A 20,484-nucleotide genomic window follows, 5' to 3' on the forward strand; every position below is an offset into this window, starting at 1 on the left:
GAATTCCTTGGAGAGCTGTTCCCACTGATAATGGGGATTTTTGCATCTGATGGTACCTGATTCCTTTCTAGGTTCTTCAAAATGAAGTTCAACACAGAATTTAGGCTGTGAAGCCAACACTGCAGGCACAAGTTGTGCCTTACCAAACACGTCTGCACTGCTTTCCTGCTAGGAACGGTACAGAGAGAAAGGAGGGATGGATACACGCTCCAACTGCAGAGTTCCCATCCCAGTCTGTCCCTACAGCCCCACACCCAGACAGCACTTGGGTTTCTCCATGCCTCTGGTCAGGGATCAGCAGGGAACTGAGGCAGGAGTTGGATGCAGCCCCACAATCCCAGGCTGACCTGGCTCTCCAGAGGCTGCGAAGCTCCCAGGACACACATCCCAGAGGCCAAAGCTGGAGATGCCCACCTTCCCCAAGGCAGAGATCAGCATGAGAATGGTACTCTTCCTGCCAACTTTCCCCTCAACTGAATCTAGCATCAGCTCAGAGGGAAGAATGCCATATTGTCCTTCAGCTAATTCAATGGGTATGGATGCTGTAAGACTCCAGGACTGTTGGCTTGCTCAAATATCTGGAATAATTATCCTAGTGGCAATTTTTTCTCCCTGCTGCAGCCTGGGCTCCTAAATATTCCCATGTAGGAATGTCTGGGACAGTATGAGGAAGTAGCTTAGACAGTGATGTCCAAGGACAGCTCTGCTGCTCACACCAGGCTAGAGGTACCAATGAAGAAGCAGAGCTGGTGCCAGATGCCACCCACCAGATGGGTGCTCCCACCCCCAAAAATCTTCTTATTCCCAAGGCAGGGACAGGAAGAAGATGGCAAACCCCAAGATCAGCCTCCTGAGGACTTTAACAGGCAAAGCAGGGCTGTTGCTGTTCCAGTGTCCCAAATATGTGAGACCCAAGGCTAGCAGTGCTTACACTCTGCCTTTTCCAACCTATTTGCTGCTCTTCCTCACGTTTAATAGGAGCAGTCCCTGAAGACCCAGCAAACTCCAGACAAAACTGGGTGAGTTCCCGAGCCACTCTGGAACACACTGAGACAAAGCCGAACTCCCCTTGGTGACTCCATCAGCTCCAAGAAGGGCCCACTCCAGCCTGATCTGAGCTGCACAGCAGGGGCTTCTCTGCCACCATAACACAACATTCCAGCTTGATGAAAACCAGGCAGGCTGCTGCAAACAATGCCATTAACCACTTACACAAAAAAGCTAAGAAAACAAAGCAGCCATTTCCTCACTCCCTCCCCACCTTCCTCCTTCAGCTGGGAGCTCCAGGCCTCCTCCTCACCCCTATGGGATCTGCTGCTTTCGTGTCCTTGCCACCACGACTATCTTGGTTTTAATTTGTCCCAAAATGATCAAATGCTAAAGTTTCAGGCAAAGTTGGGCTAAATAGATGGAAGACCTTTACATAATGAAATCGCAGACAGCTGTTCTGCCAGTCTCCACCTGGAATGCTGCCCAGCAGAAATGAAGGCTCCTCCGGAGGCCAGTCACAGGGAATTGAAGGCAGATGTAAATGATCCCAGCCAAACAGAGCCACGGGTGGTGGTAACATGTTCCACACATGGAATGAGCCATGGATTTGCTTAGGGAAGCCACCAGTGCCAGACAGGAACCCAAAGACTTACATCTTGAGCTTCCTTTGGGTCTCCAATTAACTGTTTCTTCCAAGCGCTTTCCTTCACTGAACTTGAAGAAACTCACCTGATTCCAGGCATTAACACCTGTTCACTCTTCAAACAAGAGCACTTCGGTGTACTGTGGATTTTAAGACTTGCTCTTAACATGGAACAGAAAAAGCAATCCTAGTGCAAGGAATTAGATTCATGTCCTTTTCACCTGACAAATCTGTATAAAATCTCTATATAAAATATGAGAAAACCTCTCACCTTTGTGTTGGCTGCAATCCAATTGGAGGTTTCACTGTCATCATCACACTTCTTAATCCATTTCTTTAACCACTGTCAGAAAAGAGATGGAAGAAGAGTGTTAAATCTAGCTGGAGGAACTGTAAATGTTCCCAAGACACCTGCTCACATTAAGGAAAGGTACACCCATCCACATGGGAACAGGAGAGAGCTGGTGCTGGAAAACTGTGCAAACAGCCACTAATTTAGTGGCAGACGATTCCTGCAGCTCCATCTTGATCCAGCAAGCACCAACACCCAGCACAAACATTCTTGCAACGAGTTTGCAGCTCTTAATCAACACAAGCTTCATGCTGGACTCTTAAATAATAAGGACATTTGGCTAATTGTGGCCTTCCAGTACCTGAAAGGAGGCTACAAGATGGAGAGAGACTGCTTACAAGGGCCTGGAGGGACAGGACACAAGAAATGGCTTCCCACTGCAAGAGGGCAGGGATAGATGGGATACTGGGAAGGGACTGATCCCTGTGAGGGTGGGGAGGTCCTGGTACAGGTTGCCCAGAGAAGCTGTGCCTGCACCATCCCTGGAAGCATGGGATTTGGAGCAATCTGGGCTAGTGGAAACTATCCCAGCCCATGGCAGGCTATGGGACTAGATAATCTTTAAAGTCCCTTCCAACCCAAACCAGAAAAACCAACTTAGTTCCTCCAGCACAACAGATAACGCCTAACAAAGTGTCAAACACCTAGAGGAACAACTTGTACAGGAATGCTCCTTGTCCAAAAAGCACCTTCACTCCTCTGCAGGGGGTCACAGGTCTAACAACCTCCTCTTCCAGACTATCCCACCTGGATGAGGCACTGTTCCCTCACAAGGTCCAACTGTGAGCCAGCAGTAAAGGCATCCAATAGGATTTCACTGCTGGTTCTCACCCTGTGATTTAAACAGGTGAGCTACTCTGCTCCCTGGTGGACACAACAACTGGGCTCAATGATCCCTGGGAGTCCCTTCCAGCTCAGGATCATCTACGATACTATGTACAGCCACAAAAACTTGGGCCTGGTTGCTAAGTCTTTAACATAAATTTATTTTAAACTTTTTCAAAACACAGATTTAGACAAGAACCTTGATGTGCTCACCTTGCATTTAACAGGATCATGCCAGTTTTCACCACAGTTAAAGCTGTAAGGGAAATAAAGGGAAAATAAGAAAACAGGGCAAATGATTGTACTTGTAATTAAACAATGTAAGTTTTCTTCTGGGTTGTTCAAAGTCAGTCCTAAGGAAACTCAACACACCCCCCGCTTCAACCCTGAAATCCCTCAAGGGCCACTTCAAAACAGTGACAGAACAAGGGGAAATGGGTTCCCACTGCCAGAGGACAGAGTTAGATGGGATTATTAGGGAGAAATTCTTTACTGTGAGAGTTGAGTGAGACACTGAAACTGGTTTCTAGAGAAGTCACCCCATTCCTGGAAGTGTCCAAGGCCAGGCTGGATGGGGCTTGGAGCAGCCTGGGAGAGTGGAAGGTGTCCCCGCCCGTGGAAGGAGGGTGGAACAAGATGATCTGTAAGGCCCCTTCCAAAGCAAACCATTCCATGACTCTATTATTCTGCGAAACTAAAAGGTTCATTCCTATTCTAGACAGTTGCCCATGGCAGGGGATGGAACTGGATCATCTTTAAGGTCCCTCCCAAGCCAAGGCAGCCTGGGACTCCATGAACACACACTGACACACTTCCAGGGCAGTGAGGACAAAGCAGTATCAGCATCTTTTCCTCGCTGGCTCTTACCAGAACTGACGCCCACATTTGCAGCGCACGGGTTTAGCATCCGGGTATTGGACTTTAACGACGTGGTGGCAGTCGGGGGCAGGACACCACTTTAACAGTCGATTACACTGTGAACAAAGCACACATCCCACATCACAGAGGAAGGGTGTGCTCAAGGACAGCTCCTGCCCTGCATCCCTTTGTTGTGGCTGCAAACAGCTAAGAAATAAAAACCAAACCCACTGCACCCATCACTTCTGGCAAGAAATGAAAGCTTGATCCTGTAACAACTTCCTCCCCAGGCTCTACAGGACAGCTGAACCCACACAACTGGGAACTGGGACAGTGCAAACATCTTGCAAAGCACCTTTCTCCAATTTTATTTTGAGGCTATTAAAAGTATTTGAATTTTGCTAAAGCACTTTTGTAGTTTTACTTCAACTGGCAAAATGTTTAAGGCATGTTCTTGTTTACAGCATTTCCTGGCTTTCAGTGTGAAGTATCTCAGGTAACATTCAAGAGTAATAAATATTATATAACTATTATGTAACTATTACAACTACGTAATTCTGCTTCTCAGAACTCAAATATTAAGCAATAGCTGTTACATTCTCTTTTACGTCTTTTGTCCTAAAGTTTTTTTAGTGTTTTCCTACAATTGTCCCTGTAATGCAAAGGACCATAAACCAACCCCTGCATTCACACTTGTTTAGAGACTATGCAAAAAACTTGCTCTGAGTTATAAACAAGCCTCCAGCCTCTGCCTGGGTACATGTGTGAGACAAAACCTACAAGCCATTAAAAAATTCGAATAAAAACTCACCTCTACAAAACTATTGGTTATTAAATGCTGGTACTTTAATTTAACCTTGGAATCTGTGATCAGACGCCTGTGGGAAGGGAAGAAACAGAAAAATTGTAGCAGAAATCTTGTTTTTTCCATATACTGCCAGTAAGTTAAGACAAACAGGTTTGATTCATCCTTCTACACTTGCAGGTACTTTTTGTACTTACCTGTTCTCTATTTATTTGTTAGATCATTTATTATTATGAAAACTACATTCATTCTATTCAATGAATAAATATATATATAAATATATTAGTTTCAGAAACAGAAAGCTCACATATTTCAAAAGAACTGAACCTCTTGGTGTGAGGATTTTTATTTAAAAATACTTAAGAGCCTAAGAAACAAAGCAAGTAATTTAATCAGTTCACTTACACAGAACAGGCACATTTTGTGGCAAATCCCTTTAAAAAGCTCCAGAACAACCCTTGTGTGGCTAATAACTTTGGGAAGCCTCATGTTAGCTCGGTTTCAGTGGAATGCTACAGCTTCAGCTTAAAAATTAATGGTGTTTTAATCTATTTGCCATAAAAACAAAGTTGATTTGAATTCAACATCACTAGGGATGTACACAACACGGACTTTAAATTAATTCCAGTCTGTTTGGAACTGGGAGAGCAGAGGGAAACTAACTGATGGGAGCCCTTAACAAGCATGGTGACCACTTTTCTCCTGGGCACACCATTCCAGCTGGCATTTGCAGACTGCCCAGTCTAAATGCATCCAAAATAACTTAATCATGGATTGCTGAGCACTTCTAAAAACGTCTTTTAGCTATGACTGAAGTGTCTTCCCAATATATCTAAATATAAAGCTGCACTGACACACCCTTTGTGGCATTCCTGCTTTAACTCCTGCTGTGGAATACAGCTTTATACAGGCCACACCATGGGTAAATATTGGAATTAATGGATTTTCTTTTCCAGCTGCAGCCAAAACTAAGGGTACTCCTGCATGTTATCCTTACAACACTCCCTGAGGAGCAGTGTGTGCCCATGGGATGTGCACAAATCCCAGCCCTGGGCAGCTGGGGAGCTCCTCTCCCAAGCACATGCTGGTTATTACATAAATCACAGCACGTGGCAGCTCAATTCCCAGGGCTAAAATAAAACAAATCAGCTGACAAAGCATCTCCTGCAATTCTGGAGTCAAACTTACTGAAGAATGAGAAAGTAATCTGAATTTAGTATTAATTATAAGTATCTTTTTTTTTTACTCCATACATGGGTTTCAAGGCATACTAAATATCACCTTGAAAATGTACTGTATTATAACAATATATCAGGCACTGGAATTTAAATTAATACTCATGCCATGACTAACCAGAGCACATAATCCACTGGTTTTTTGCTTATCAACATGCTTTGATTGCCCCAATCAACATCACCAGGTCAAGATCTTCAACAATTTTGATTTGAATGTTACTGTCTTTTGGCAAATCTTAAATGAAACAAGACAAATTAAGAGGTGAAACCCATGCCCACACCCCATAAATCATATTAATTTGGTGCTCATATCCCTTGGAAACTGAGAGCTAGAGATTTTGTAAACAGGAAAGGACCTAAAAAGTAATAATTAAAAGCACAGAAGTGGGTGCAGTTCCAGTTGAGATAATTTACATTTTTTGCCATATATATTGATATATCCTAAGATTGCCACAGTTGTCTACACTGACTTTTAAAGGAAAGAGTTTTCTCAAAAAATGCACCTTCCTCCCCACAGAAATCCAAGTTAAGATCAGGAAAAGGTGGGGTTTTACCACTAGAAACAGTTTCTAGTTTTACTCAGACAAATGGGAATTGTTTGCTTTAGCACCCAGCTAGGGGAATCCCACAGGACTGCCCTCCTTTTCTTCCATCCTTTCCTTGCTGCTGCTCCCACTGCCACCTCCAATGCTTCCAGCTACTCAATTTCACATGCACTGTTTGAACAGCTCATTCCAACTGTTGCAATCAAGAAAACACTCAAAAAAGTCCTGCTGAGAGTGTTTGACTCCACAAATTGAAGTTCAACCTCTGGTAAACAAAAATCTCAATCAAGTTACTCAAGATATGCCAACTTCAGCTCAGTCTCCACCCACTGTGCTCTACAAACCACCCCTCAACAGGGCAGGAAAGCATTTCAGCTACTTCCACTTCCATCCAGCCTACACTCCATGAGTAACCAAGAGCCAAAATTGGGAAAATCACTACTCTGAAAGCAACTGATAATAAAAAACACAGAATTAATATCAATGAGTGAGTCAGGCTTCAGAAAGGAAATACTAAGGTAACAGATTAAGCTTCTATTGAGATGTTTTAGCAAGAAGAATTAAAATGAACTTGAACAAAGTTCAACATTATGAAGGATATTGCTCATGCAACAACCTCCCCCAGTATAAAAGAGAAGGAAGCTCATGGAATTCAATGCTTCACCATGAACTAACAGTCATTCTACAGCTGGACAACTTAGTAATTCCAAGGACACAGGATGACACATCACCTTAATCAAATCATGTGTTTGAGGGTCAACAGCCTCCTATCAGAGGGCAAAAAACACATCCTGCATCAGCCCTTAGGACTCCTGTCCTCTGACTCACCTATTAACTACAGCTATAGGGCTTGGAGAACCAGTGGGTTGACTTGGGCAGAAGTCCTAAATTCCTACATAAATCAAAGGAAACAAAATGCACAAAGCAGTAAAACAGGGTTTGGAAACCCTGGTGTCACACTGACCAAACTGGTCAGGGAGTCCTTACTCCCAGTGCTGTCACCTGGGGTTTTCACACCGAAACAGGAAGTTAAGAGACAGTCTGGTATCAAAACAGACAGTGCAAGACAGACTCCTCTGCTGCCTGCAAGCTTCTGTCCAGTTTGTTAGAAGCATTTGAATAGATCTGAATAGAACGTGAGTAACACAATGGAAAGAGAGAGCAAAGCCAAGCATTACTTACATAACTGTATTGTCGTCCACTAAGATATCACAGCCATGGGCAGGGCATGAAATGGTCTGAAAAACACAAAAAGGTCATAGGAGGGACAGTGGTTATCCTGATTTTGCATCACAAGGAATTCCAAGGCAACAGACTTCACTACAATCCACAGCCATAGGAGTGTCGTGCCTCTCCCAGGTGTGCCACTGGTTCCTCCTTCCCTAGCCCAAATACCTGCACCAACTCCACTGAATTCCCTCCAGATTCATCTTAGCAGAGCCTGCAGCCCCCAAACCTTTGGCATTTGGGTTTTCTCTGTTGTTCTTTTGGGTTTTTTTAAACTTTAGCAGAGAAACTCTCCCCTGCCTCTCCAATACACAGAATTTCTAAAAATAAGCCATGAGGTTAGTTGAGATTTTACCTGTCCCATGCCTTCCTCCATTATTTTGGTAGTTAAATATTCACTCCAGCACTGCATGCAGAATTTGTGTCCACACTCTAGACCAGTGAAGTACTGCAAGACAAAGAACACAAGACATGGCCTCATTTTATCACATGGATTGACTCCATAATTTCACCCTTCTTGGTGCTGTGCAGTTCATCCATCCCCATCCCTCATTTCCCACACCAAACCTGAGACGCTGCTATTCACTTTGCATCATCACCCCTACAGAACACTGCCAAGGCAGCCTTAGTCACTCTTTCAAAGCCAGACTTTAATCCCCAGCCCCAGCAGCAAGGAAAGGTGTGGCTCATGTTTCCATCCTGGCCATTTAAATTTATCCTTGTTTTAGGAGTGTATATGGAGCACAGCACGGCTCTCTCCCATTCTGCTTTGGAAACCAGGCAAATAAATGCAACATCAAGCAGGTCACAGTGATAAGGATACAAAATCTTCATTCCTCCTATTTTTTCCCCTTGTCACATGTGGACCCAAAAGTCCCAGACCTCCCCAGGGAAGTTGCCTCTGAAACCCAGATGCTCATCAGGTGAGGACACTCAAGATCCTAATTGGCAGGTGTAAATTGCTAAATAAAATTCAATAATTATCTGCTGTCACAGACAGCAACAGGGACAACTCCATCCCTGTCTGCATCATCTGCACAGAGCTGCCAAAATATCATCTGGGACTGAGTGGTTACACAAGGGGTGGAGAAGCAAAGAGTGGAATTAAAGTACTTTTCTCTGGTCAGCTGAAAGTTATTTTATACTCGGAGTCAGCACTGAGGAAAATTGTATTTAAAACACTTCATTTGTACCACTATTGAGGTAATATTTGCTGGCTCAGCGTTTCAAACCAACTTCTCAACTAGTGAGATAAAACCAGAATTCTACCCTCACACACCATCAAACTATGAAAACTCCACAGAGGAAAGAGCTTGTAATCCTCTGTGGAACAGCCCAAAACAGAAGCAGGATAATGGTGGTAACTGAGGCAAATGTTCTTCCCCAAACCACCTTCTCAGACACCACAGATATATTCTGTCCATCCCACAGAGGTGCAGCAGCTGTGCTGTGCCACCTCTGGATGCTCTGGCCCTGCCCAGGGAAGGTGCCTGTCAGCAGCCCTTTCCCAGGGCTGGCAGGCTGTGATTACACTGCTCTGACACTCCTGCCACCAGCACAGGCTGCAGCCTGTGAGCACCAACACAGCTGAGTCTGACCTGAGCACCTGACTTGGTTCCAGGTAAAAATAGAAACATCCACCCCAAAAAAACAACAAAGAAAGCAGAGAGGAGGCTGACACCTATGTGGTGCCAGGTACACCAGCTGCAAGATTGCAAAAAGACACCTTCCAATTTCTGATCCCTTACTGAGCCAGCTAACAAGATATCTGATGTTCCACAGATGCTGCTGTGGCCAAGTGACATCTCCTGGAGATGCAGAGTTACAGTAAAAACACTTCAACATCTGCAACTTTTGGGATGCCACAGCATGAAACCATCCCAAAAACTGCACTGGCTCTTCTGTGAATTTTGGCTTCTCCTCATGTGATGGGAAGCAAGCACAGATAAGGGAATCATCTCTTACTGAACCCAACACTCCTGCAGCAGGCACACACGAGGAACCAGCACAGAACACATCTTGATGTAAGACCTGTTTTGGTTATTTCAGGCAGGGAAATGCTTTGCTAAATGCCCACAGAAAAGCAGCCACCACCACACTTCCTCCCAGTCTGCAAGGAATGCAGAGAATCTCTCAGCTCTTTTCTTTACTTTGAGGGAGTTCCCAATTATTTTTGGCTCAGCTGACAGCAGATGTCAAGGGAGCAAGTAAAAAGGCCAACACAAAACCACCAAGGATGGGGGGAGCAGTAACTCCTTAGGCAGCTCATTAGCCCAGGGGACAGCTCTGGTGTCACCACATCTCTGCTCCACATCTACAGTCTGGACAAAGCAGGATGTTCCCAAAAACACCCCCAACCCACTCTCCTGAGGGTGAGGGGCCAGAGAGGAGGAAGGCAAAGCCAAGACCCTCCCAATTCCTGTCTCACCCAAAAAAACTGCTAGGACCTGACAGTGCTTGACAGGGACCCAGAGTAGGTGAAACATCTCGCTTGAGTCCTCACACTTGCAGGGTGAGAGCTTCAAATGCTTTGTTTGCCAGGTGCTTCCCAAAACCTCACACCACAGTTCTTTGGAGGTGACTGAAGAGCTACAGAGACTTTATAGATTGGAGAGAGGAAATTTCAAGACTAACATTCTCCTGCAACAACTGTACACCACAAAACTTCTTAACATCTCCAAACTCCCAGCTTTCCACAGGCTGGAAGGGGCTCTTGGTGCAAACCTCCCCACCCTCCCCCCAGCTTTCATGTGGAAAAACAATTAGCTGATTATTTCAAGAGAATTTTCAATACTGATGTTTTAGGTTGGGCATTGAACATAAAAATAATCCTAGAATTTATAATTCACATTGACTAAAACAGTTTCAAAACGGATTTCAGTGACCTTAGACAGAGACACTACAGCATTTTACAGAAGAAATAATAAATATTAGTTTTCCTATAGGCTCCAGCTTTTCTGTAGGGCAAAGAAAGAGAGTCCCTTCTAATGTCTTTTAACACTAGCAAAACAGAGAGCCCTGCTCACCTGCAACATCTCTCTGCTCCAGCTAAAATTCTGCTCTTTTAACAACTGGGCCACTGCTATTTGAGCTACAAAATCAAGAAGTGTTAGTGTGTTTTGTGCTGTTCTTTCCAGTGTCAAAACTCTAGACAATGCTGGGCTGTGATTTCAGAGGCTGTCCTGTGCAGGGCCAGGAGTGGGACCCGATGGGGGGTCTGTTCCATGACTCTGTGATTCTGCTTCCCAGGTAGCACAGTGTTCCCAGCCAGAGGACAGGCCTGTCACTTGTGAGTTGTACCCTCACCCAGCACAACAACTATGTTAAAATGGAGAGAACAATACATTAGAATATATTGTCTTTCTTTTTCAAAGCACCTCATCTTACAGAGTAGGAATTTGCCTTTCCAGCTACTCTTCACAAGAAGGAAGTCGGGGCACACAAGAGGAGACACATGAAGCCTTGTGGTTCCCGGCTTGAGAGCAACAGGGACCTTAATGCTGACACTGGGAGGCCTGAAGCTGGGCTCAGCTCTGTCCACTCCAGGGAAGAAGATCCAGAGCAAGGGAGAGGCCACAACCACGGAACCTCACCCCAGGCTACTCCTGAACCCCAAAGCTCATCATGGTTCCTTGCTGAAAACACACCCAGAGCAAGAGCAAAGCCTTGTGTCAGAGCAGCTTTGCCTGGAAAGGCCCAGCACATGTTTTAGGATGTTCTGGAGGGGCAGCTCCACCACAAAGAGCAAGTTTCAATAAAAGAAGAATTCGTTACTATCAGCACTTTGCCTTTTGATGAACTCTCCTATTTGAGCGTTTCCACTAACCTCTCTTTTCTCCCAGGTCTCCTAACAGTATTCCCTGCCCCTGGAAGCCCCAGCAGAGCCTAGACCTCTCAGCAGTGTATGGGAATGCTTCAGTTTGGTCAACAGTGACAAAAAAAGCAGCACTATCACCCAGGGCATTGATGCAGAGCCCCAGCAAGCACTGGGTAACACACTCTCATGTCTGACCAAGAGGACATTGTCCAATATAATAAAGATCCAAAGACATCCACATTTTACTTCCACTACTTTTTTCTAGACTTCCTAGTTTGACTATTTTGCTTTTAAAAGGTATTTCCTACCTTGTCTTTCTATTTAAGTAAATCCCTTTGCCCCTCATGCTTTTCACAGATTTTGAATTTCACGTATCCTTTATCTGTAACTCTCACTTGGTATCAGACCTTTGCAAACATCACCTGCCTGCTTTTTCCTGAACTTTACCACACCACTGCCCAGGCCCCCGCACCCTCAGAGGTGCTGTGCAGGAAAATGTGAAGTTTCAGGTTGGAAATCTGGGGAGTTGCTGCTCAGGTAGCACCAAGGCCACTGGGTACTCACCGAGTTTGGGTAGTTCAGATAGCAGATCTGACAGGACATGTCCTGGGCTGATGATCTGGTGTTCATCTGGCGCGTTCGTGACTTTTTACTTGGATTAATTACGTGACACTCTGCAAAGAGCTTCTCCAAATTGCCATCAAAGTACCTGCACAACACAGGACAGAATGAAAACTTAACTACCTTCTAAATAATTTTTCCATTCTATGTAGCAGTTAAGTGTACAAAGATGTTTTTTGTATTTCAAAACTCATACACCCACTACTTCCAACAAACTCTTCTCTAACACAACACAGATGTGGATATTAGACAACTGCATAATTTCAGAGACTCTCACTTGAATTATACACTCCTGAAATTCAGGCACCTTCAATTCTTCAGATGCATTTCAAGTAATTTGTGACTCTCCCAATTGCTTTGCATTAGAATTCCAGGACAGGAAACTAGAGCAAGAACACCTGAGTTCACAGTTCAGGCATTGAAACACCTTCCTAAAGCACAGGTTTGATGCCTTCAAGCTCAATTATTTTCAACTGAAGCCTTCCATTTTTCCTAATATTCTGATCATTAGCCATTTCAGCATCTTTTCTCTTCAACCTGAGGTAATCTAACAACTTCCTAAAAAATACAGTTCCAGGTTTGCAATGCTTCCAAAGATCAGGTACCTATCAGAAAGGAGGATGCAAAATTGCTTGGAGTGTGAAAAAAGATCACTTCCTATTTCCTATTCCCTTAAGGAAAACAATATTGGTTTGCTTTAAAGGCTTATAAAAAGCTCTTCCTTGGAAAGGAGGACCAAACTGGAGAGAATCATTATCAGAAAGCTCAGCCTCTTCCCAGAATCCTTCACACACCTTTCTCCAGCCTGCAGCAGCTGCAAAGAACTAATTAAACCAGACAATTAACCAGCCCCATCACATGCACACATCCCCCAGCCAAACCCAGTCAGTCTTTTCCCCCACTCCATTACAACTCTACCTACCAACAAGGCTTGATTTATAATTGAAAAAGTATCAATTTCCCTGCTATTTCATATGCTTCTCAATGCAGTTTGTGTATCTTAGATCTTAAATTTCAAGATACTGAATCTGGAAGGAAGCGGTGAATTCTGGCATCACAGCATCTACAAGGCTTTGCCACTGTTCTTCAATGTTAGCTCAGGACTTTACTCAACCAAGTTCTTTTGTTTACTTAGAGGATTTTATTTAGAAATTTGTATGTTAAATTTAAATAAAAAATATAAAATTATATATTTAGAAAATTTCAGTAAGTGAATTCATTGCAGTCCCATTATAGGCAGTATTTGTTTATTAAGAATCATGGATAAATATTAAGCCCATTAAAGTTTTCCAGCCTTCCAACTGCTCTCTTAGAGGCAGCAGGAGCAGCACAGGACATGCTCTGAGGAGAGCAGACACACAGCTGGGTGTGAAGTTTGCAAGGAAAATAGTTTTGTATACAAATGCTATGATGCAATCTGAACCCTGATACTCACGACCAGCTAAAAGCTTATGGAAATACCAGAGGTTTTTGTAGTGGTGGGCTGATTTTAAGGGTTAATATCCACACCAGAAATTTGACATTTTCACTCGGAATTACCTATCCCCTTTAAATACCTATGGATAGTATTCCTGCTTCTCCATGCTGTTTTCTTTTTATGCATTTTCTTTCTGAGTAAATAATTTCTACATTTATTTTTAGGTATGTCTCTCAGACTCATACTCATGCTGCCACTGGGCCATAAGAACTCCACAAAATGCAGAGGAAAATGTGGGTCTCCCTGAAAACACACAGTTCCAATGGATACTCCAAAGTCTAACAGCTCTCTAGATGCTCCATCACTCCTCAGGTAAACATGCCAAGGGCTCAGTCAGAAGACTCTTGCAGTTCCTTCAAAGGTTAGGAACAGCACCTAATTTCAATTACCATTCCTTTTGCCCACTTGTTGCAGCATCACCACAGACCATCCATGTAGGCAGATCTCCCTTTGCCCTTCCCATGTTCTTTGGTCAAAGGATCCCCAGCAGGCAGCAGCTCTAACACCCTTCCCTCCCACAGCACGTGAGCTCCATGTGACATTCAGTGACTTCTCTGGCCAGCAAACCTTCTCCACCACCAATTGCCATTCCCATTCATCCTCCTTGAATCCAAGGAAGACAAAACATATGTAATCCCAGTCCAGATCTGACCCTGTTCTCATAAAATTTCACTTAAGATTTCTCCTCCAAATCGCACCAAATGCATTGCAAAAGATGGCTACATTTCTCCAGATCTGCCCCATGTTAGAATTCCTCCTCACTTCCTTTACAACCCCAAAAATTCTGATTTTTTTTTCCTCAAATATTCTCTTTTAAAGGGCTGGTTCTTGGTACCTCCATCCTTATTTTCATCCTAGGGAGGAGCACAGCACCTTCAACAGCCCTTTAAGTACTCTGCCTTCCTTTCCTTTCAAAATGCAGATATTGAGTAATTCCAGCACTTCTGGTGCATGAGAATTTCCTCTATTCATTCTTTGAAATTAATTTGCTTCATCACAAAGCTGGGGGGTTTTCTGCTATTTTAAAATGAGCGGACAAACTAATGTTTGTCCATTACTTTAAAGTGTTTCTACTTACCAAGACCAAACCTATAACAACACCAACTCTTTTTGGCAGAGGGATCAAGCTGTCAGCCCCTTTATCTCCTCAAAATTCCCTCCTGCTGTTTGTAACTGCCTAATCGCCATTTTCCAGATATAATCAAATCCTACCCATGGGAGTATCAAAGATAAAAAGGCTTTTCACTGAAAAAAAATTGCTTCTAGTACACACTTTGGGATATTTACTTCCATGGAAGAGCATTTGTGAGTGTCAGTGCATGAAAATACTCACAATAAAAGCTATCTTCACATCAAAACTCCTGCCATGCACCATTTTTCACCTGTTCAGCCTCTGCTGAGGAGTGTAAAGTATTTACTTGTTCCAAGGAGAGCAGGCAGCCAGGTTCTGGAGAAGAGACAATCTGGGCACTCCTGACCTCCCTCCTCCGCTCAGAGGGAACAGGGACATGTGGCCACCAAGATAAGCAGCTACAAGGGACTGCTGTATCTCTGGCTGTGCCTCCAGGGATTAAATCAAGCTTTGGGGACATGCTGAGACACTTTTCTCTTAACAAAATGGCCAGGGGAAGGCACACAAAGCAGGAGAGCTGCATTTTAACCTTTTCATCACACAGAGGTTCCTCCCCAAACTCCCCTTAGGAGAGGACATCATCAGCCATAGCAAAATTGGAAGGTAATTTTAAAACTGGAAGGTAATAAGGTTCAAGTTAAAGCACTTTCTTCACTTGGCTCTGAGGTGATGTGGTCATTTTGTACCTGGTGCTCTCCTATCCCTATGAATCAAGCTTGCAAGACTCAGGAAAATAATATTTGACATCTTTATTCTCCTAAATGCAGCATATCAGAGGTTGAACTAATATTTCCTCCACTCACCACTTCCATCCTACAAACAAATCCATCCCAAACCCCAATTTTGCTTTTGACAAACAATTAGAGTTTCACCAGTGGGACAGGGCAGTTTTTTAATTGTGGCTGTTACTACTTTACCATAAGTGGAATAAATATCTGTAGCACATCTGCCCTCTGAACACCACTGTGTAATTACTCCTCCACGACAAAGCTGGCACAGACAGTAACAACCTGCTCATTAAAAACAGGCATAACAACGCTAAAAAAAAAAGTGGGAAACAAATTTTCATGTCACAAGCTCAGACCTCCCCACTTATCAAAAAAAGAGGAGCCACTTGGTTGAAGTGCTTTCCTCCAGGCCAGGTCTGATAAGGCTGCTGGGAGGTCGTGCTGAATCACCATGAGCTAAGAGAAAAGAAGCACTGATTAGGAACTGCAAATACACACCATCAAACACAGGAACTGTCAAGCAAAATGTGTATTTTGATTTTTGTTTTTCCCTTAATCCTCACCTATCACCACAGCAATGACCAAACCCTCCTGAACACCAAGAGCCTGCTCTCAGCTTCCTACTCCTGCTTTAACACAGCTCAGCATTTCAGAAGATTTCATGATTGTTTGGTGCAGAAGTGTCAGAAGGCAGCACCAGGTACTAGAGAGATCCTGTTTTGGTGGGTTTTTTTAACACAACAGGACATCAATAAGCAACAAAACTGGACCCGTGTGCAACAGGTCTGCCTAAGCAAGTCATGTATTCTATTACTCACAGGGGTAATCCTGCCGAGTTAAGTATTTTAATGAATATGTTTACCTGTGGATTTGTAAATATAACATGTACTTAAACTGTAAAAGCCTTAACAATAATACCTCACCTTCACCTGGCTGGCACCTCCCTTGATTAAAAAACAAAACAAAACAAAACCACAGCCCAATTTTTTATTTTTAAATTGATGGCAGCCCTAAACAAGCTTTCAATGACAAGGGACAAAACCTACTGTACAAAGGGATGGCTTTTCAGTGCACTTGTGTAGAGGTACCTCCCAACCAAGGAGAGTGAACTTTACCCCCAACCATGAGAATCAGCCCAAGAAACTCAAATACCAAGTGAGCAGACATGTTGCAGAGAAGGCATTAAATCAGAATTCTTAACAGCTGTAGTCACGAGTTAAATAGTGGATATATTTGTAACACAAAGCTTTCAGAGGCCAATCTCAGAAAAATAAGGACTAGAAAGCTGTAAAAAAAATAGAATCACATCAGAAAAAAAATCTAGGTTAAACAAAACATGAGAGATACCTGAGCATCATCACTAACCAAAAATATTACACTAAGGGCACTAAAGATGTCCTAAATCCATTAGCCAAGGATAGCAGAAATATTTATACTACAAAATAATTACTAACAGTGTGAAAACATTTGCTCCTCTTTCCCTGGGTGACAGAGTACCAAACTACAGGGGCTCAGCCCCAGGGTCAGTGAAGGGACATTTATCAATTCATAGGAGCACCAACAACTGCTCCTGGCTTACCAAGCACATCTCATCTTCCCATACCCTGATTATCAGGCAAAGAAAATGGTAAATAAGGGAAAAGTCAAACTAATGATCCTACCAGGCCCTCCACACCCACCCATTGGTCACGTCATACCAAGTAAGACCAGCAAACACCACAACCAGTCCCTGTACAGCTTTTACTGTTCCTTTTGGTCCAGATTAATTTTCCTTCCAATTTCTTAAGTAATTTAAATTCTCCAGTTCCCTCAACTCTCTTTAATAACAACAGTGGCATTGGAATGAACCAAATGCAGCTGGATTTGGTCTCTACTGTGGAACAACAAACTGAGAAGTACCTTTACCAAGCAACATTCCAAGAGCTGGGAATCAAAGATAGGAAATAACCATAAAACGCTCTGCTCTCAGGGAGAGGCAAAATTCAAGCCATTATTTACAAACACTGAAGAAAACCTGGAGCTGTGGAGCTGAAGACAAGGCAGGACCATTATCAGTCAGGAACAATTTAGCCTTGGCCAGAGCAGCAAATAAACATGTCAGGAATACACATGCCAGCATGACAGGCATGAGCACTAAATCCAAATCCAAAACAGTTGCTAGATAACAAGAACCTGTTCCTGCTTGCTTATTCCCAAAGCCTGTCCAAAGCCTGCACATGTTCGAACTGGAAATCCCTCTTCCCAACAGGCAACTTAACTTCCACAACTTTTAAGTCTAATCAGGCATCAATAATACTAAAACACTGAGTCACGAGAGCTGGGAAAGGGGGAACAGTTAACACAAAAGATTCTCCTGCCACACACAGTGCATTTATCCATCCTCACTTGATCCAGGAACAAACATTTTTTTTCCAGCTCTGCAGCTGCTTACCTCTCCATCAGCTTCTCCTTATCCCAGTTGAAATGGCTAAGCAGTATTCGAGTGATAGTCGCTGGATTCTGGAGAAAGAAGAGAAAAACAATAATTGAGTAACCAAGCCAGACTGAGAACACCAAGCAGAGCTTTGAATAGGCAAAAGGAAAATCAGGGTGTTCAGACAATACATGTTTACTGGCATGGACTGGGAAATAGCTGGACTTGACAGATAGATTTGACAAATTTAAAAGGAAAAAAAAAAAAAAAAACAAAAACAACTCTATAAATCTAAGCACCTGTATAAAATGAGAATTTGGTTGAAGATTTAAGGACCAGACTAATTACACCTACCACAGTGCCAACATCTCCACATCCAGCATGCCCACATAATGCAATTCCAGGATGTCTGTAAAATGCAGGAAGGGCTGATTTCTACCCATCATACCCATTTTTGCCACAATCACCACCCTTCTTGCAGAGCAAGAGTAATCCAGCCCTAACCATCAAAACACTTGGGCTGAAAACTGTCCCAGAACACAACTAGCTGCCAGTGTAAGATGACAAAGTCCTTGGAAGACCTCAGAAGTTCTGAAGTACCATGAAATCCAGAAAGAAATTCATGAAAGAAGAAATACAGTCTAGAAAGGTCAGAAGGAAGATGGAACATAAGAGCTGATTTTCACTTGTGTACAAGTTTTTATTCCAACTAAATCTGAATCATCAGCCAAGAGTTTGATTATATGAGAAACACACCAGACCATATGGCTTCTGTTCCACCCCAGAACCAACATTTTATCCCTCCAAATCCACTCTCCAGGCTTAGTTTTAGGATCATTTACATGCAAAGGAGACCAGGAGCAGGGCCCCGAGATTGGCTGTGTGTACTTTGCCATTTGACACCAAAATGGAAGTTTGCCTCAGGGCCAACGTTCAATGGAGCTCTGAAGCTGTTGAAAAGTAGGACATAAACCAGCAATGTGATTTCCTGAGCCCTGGAGCTACAGCCACAACCCGATGCTGCCAAAAGCCAATGCCTTCACCCACAGCAGCAATCCTACCCCATCCCTGCATCTCCTGCCCTCACCAGCCCACACCACTACAGCCATTTTATGCTGCAAATAATGGCTCTGAAACTGATCTCTTTTCCTTTAGGTTGTTTTTTTTTTCATGGAATCAGTTCTTCAATCTGTTTGATTGCCTTACCACACAAACAACTGCATTAGCACAAGGGGAAAGCAGGACAGCCTCTTTCACCAACACCAACAAAACCTTCACTGAAATAAAGCCCTCGGGTGACAATGTAATAAGCACAAAGAATCAGTCTTGTGGTTTATACTATAAAAAGTGACACTCCTTCTACTCTGTGTTCTGACTCTTATTTATGCCAGCACAGATTGTTTAAAGCCAAACTAAGACTTTTTTCTAGCTTAAAAAGCCCATGCGAACCAAAGCAGCTATTAGATCCCTGATGCAGTCCCTGTGGAACTCCATAAACAGCTGGGACAGCAGATCTACACAGTATGGAGCAGCAGATACCAGAAATGGGTATTGCTTAACACTGCATGGTGACAGTGTGGTTCTGGTCCATATCTGAACCAGTCTCCCAGGTGACAGGCATCCAAGCTCTTCCCTGCAGCAACATGAGGTGCCTGGATGACAACCACATGTCACCAGCTCTCCAACAGCATCCCTCCCTCACCCAGCCCCACAGAGGGGAGCAAGCAGCTCAATTCTTTCAAATCAGTCCTGTCAACAAAAAGCTCTATGGGAATTCAAGGGTCTCCCTCACCCAAAGGCTCATCCAGCAGCCTCTTTTGCAGTTTAGTTTGTGATCTTTCCAGGTTATTTTGTATTTGGATCACCGCAACAACCTTTTCGGCAGCTCTGTACTATGTAGGAGTACTTTAAAGGAGTTCTTAAAAGCTCACTTAGACACAATTCCTGGAGCAATTTAATCAAAGATGAAAATATACCTCAGTAAATAAACCAATCTTATCTCTAGATTATCTTGGTTATGATACCAGCCCCTGTAATTCTCCAGTTATGAATTTCAGAGAGCAAAGCACACAGCCCTTCAACATAAATAGTCTTTACTCAGCCCAGAAATCTGCCAGATGTACAGAGAAACACAATTTTCTTTATTTCTCAAGCAAAGGCATTGAGAGAGCTTTAATTAAAATCAGCCCAAAAATCTTGTGCTACCTTCTACCACAGCAGCCCACTTGGCCACTTATTAAGGCTTCTGGGAATACCTGTTAATCACTTAATAGGCTAAGAGGCAGTGAGGTAGTGGTCTCTGGCTGACTTTTAAAAAGACAGAAGGTTTCCCCTGCACTGAAGGAAAAATCACGGTACATTGAGAAGAAACTCCAACAGTCTGCAGTGATTATTAAGTAGAACAAGGCTGATCCAGCAAACATCACTCCCCAGAGGCCATGTGGGTGGAAAGCACAAGAGGGTTTAATCTGTGGCTTCTCCATTTTCCCAACACACAGGTATTGCAGCTTTCCAAAAGATTCCCTGGGTCAGAGCCCCCAGGTACCCCAGCACTGTGAGCTCAGGGTACTAAACTGGACATTATTTAGGATTATATTGTTGAATCTGTGTATCTTCTCCTGGCTTGCTGGTCTCCAGCTTCCCCAGCACTGTTGGTTGAACATTTAAAAAAGAAAGGAAACGCCAGCAGCATGACAAGCTCCCACCAGAAATAGCTGGGCTGCCTGCTTTCACTGCCTGCCACATCCCAGATGTAGCATTCAAACCTCCCCTGGCTGTTTCCCAGATACAGAAGGCAAGAATTAACACAGCCCTGC

At 43.5% G+C, this 20,484-nt stretch overlaps 1 protein-coding gene across 1 annotated transcript in view; it reads right to left on the bottom strand.

Moving 5' to 3' along the window:
* The window catches only part of ARIH1 (ariadne RBR E3 ubiquitin protein ligase 1), a 50,184-nt gene that overhangs the window by 10,537 nt on the left and 19,163 nt on the right, over positions 1 to 20,484 (bottom strand). The window contains exons 2-9 of the mRNA XM_021554262.3: positions 17,687 to 17,754; positions 11,862 to 12,006; positions 7,836 to 7,928; positions 7,436 to 7,491; positions 4,480 to 4,546; positions 3,678 to 3,784; positions 3,024 to 3,066; positions 1,905 to 1,976 (exon numbers count right to left, since the gene is read on the bottom strand). Of these exons, the coding sequence (XP_021409937.1) occupies positions 1,905 to 1,976; positions 3,024 to 3,066; positions 3,678 to 3,784; positions 4,480 to 4,546; positions 7,436 to 7,491; positions 7,836 to 7,928; positions 11,862 to 12,006; positions 17,687 to 17,754 (651 nt within the window). The remainder of the gene's footprint in view (positions 1 to 1,904; positions 1,977 to 3,023; positions 3,067 to 3,677; positions 3,785 to 4,479; positions 4,547 to 7,435; positions 7,492 to 7,835; positions 7,929 to 11,861; positions 12,007 to 17,686; positions 17,755 to 20,484) is intronic.

The sequence above is a fragment of the Lonchura striata genome, chromosome 11, assembly GCF_046129695.1.
Source record: "Lonchura striata isolate bLonStr1 chromosome 11, bLonStr1.mat, whole genome shotgun sequence".
Taxonomy (NCBI): Eukaryota; Metazoa; Chordata; class Aves; order Passeriformes; family Estrildidae; genus Lonchura; species Lonchura striata.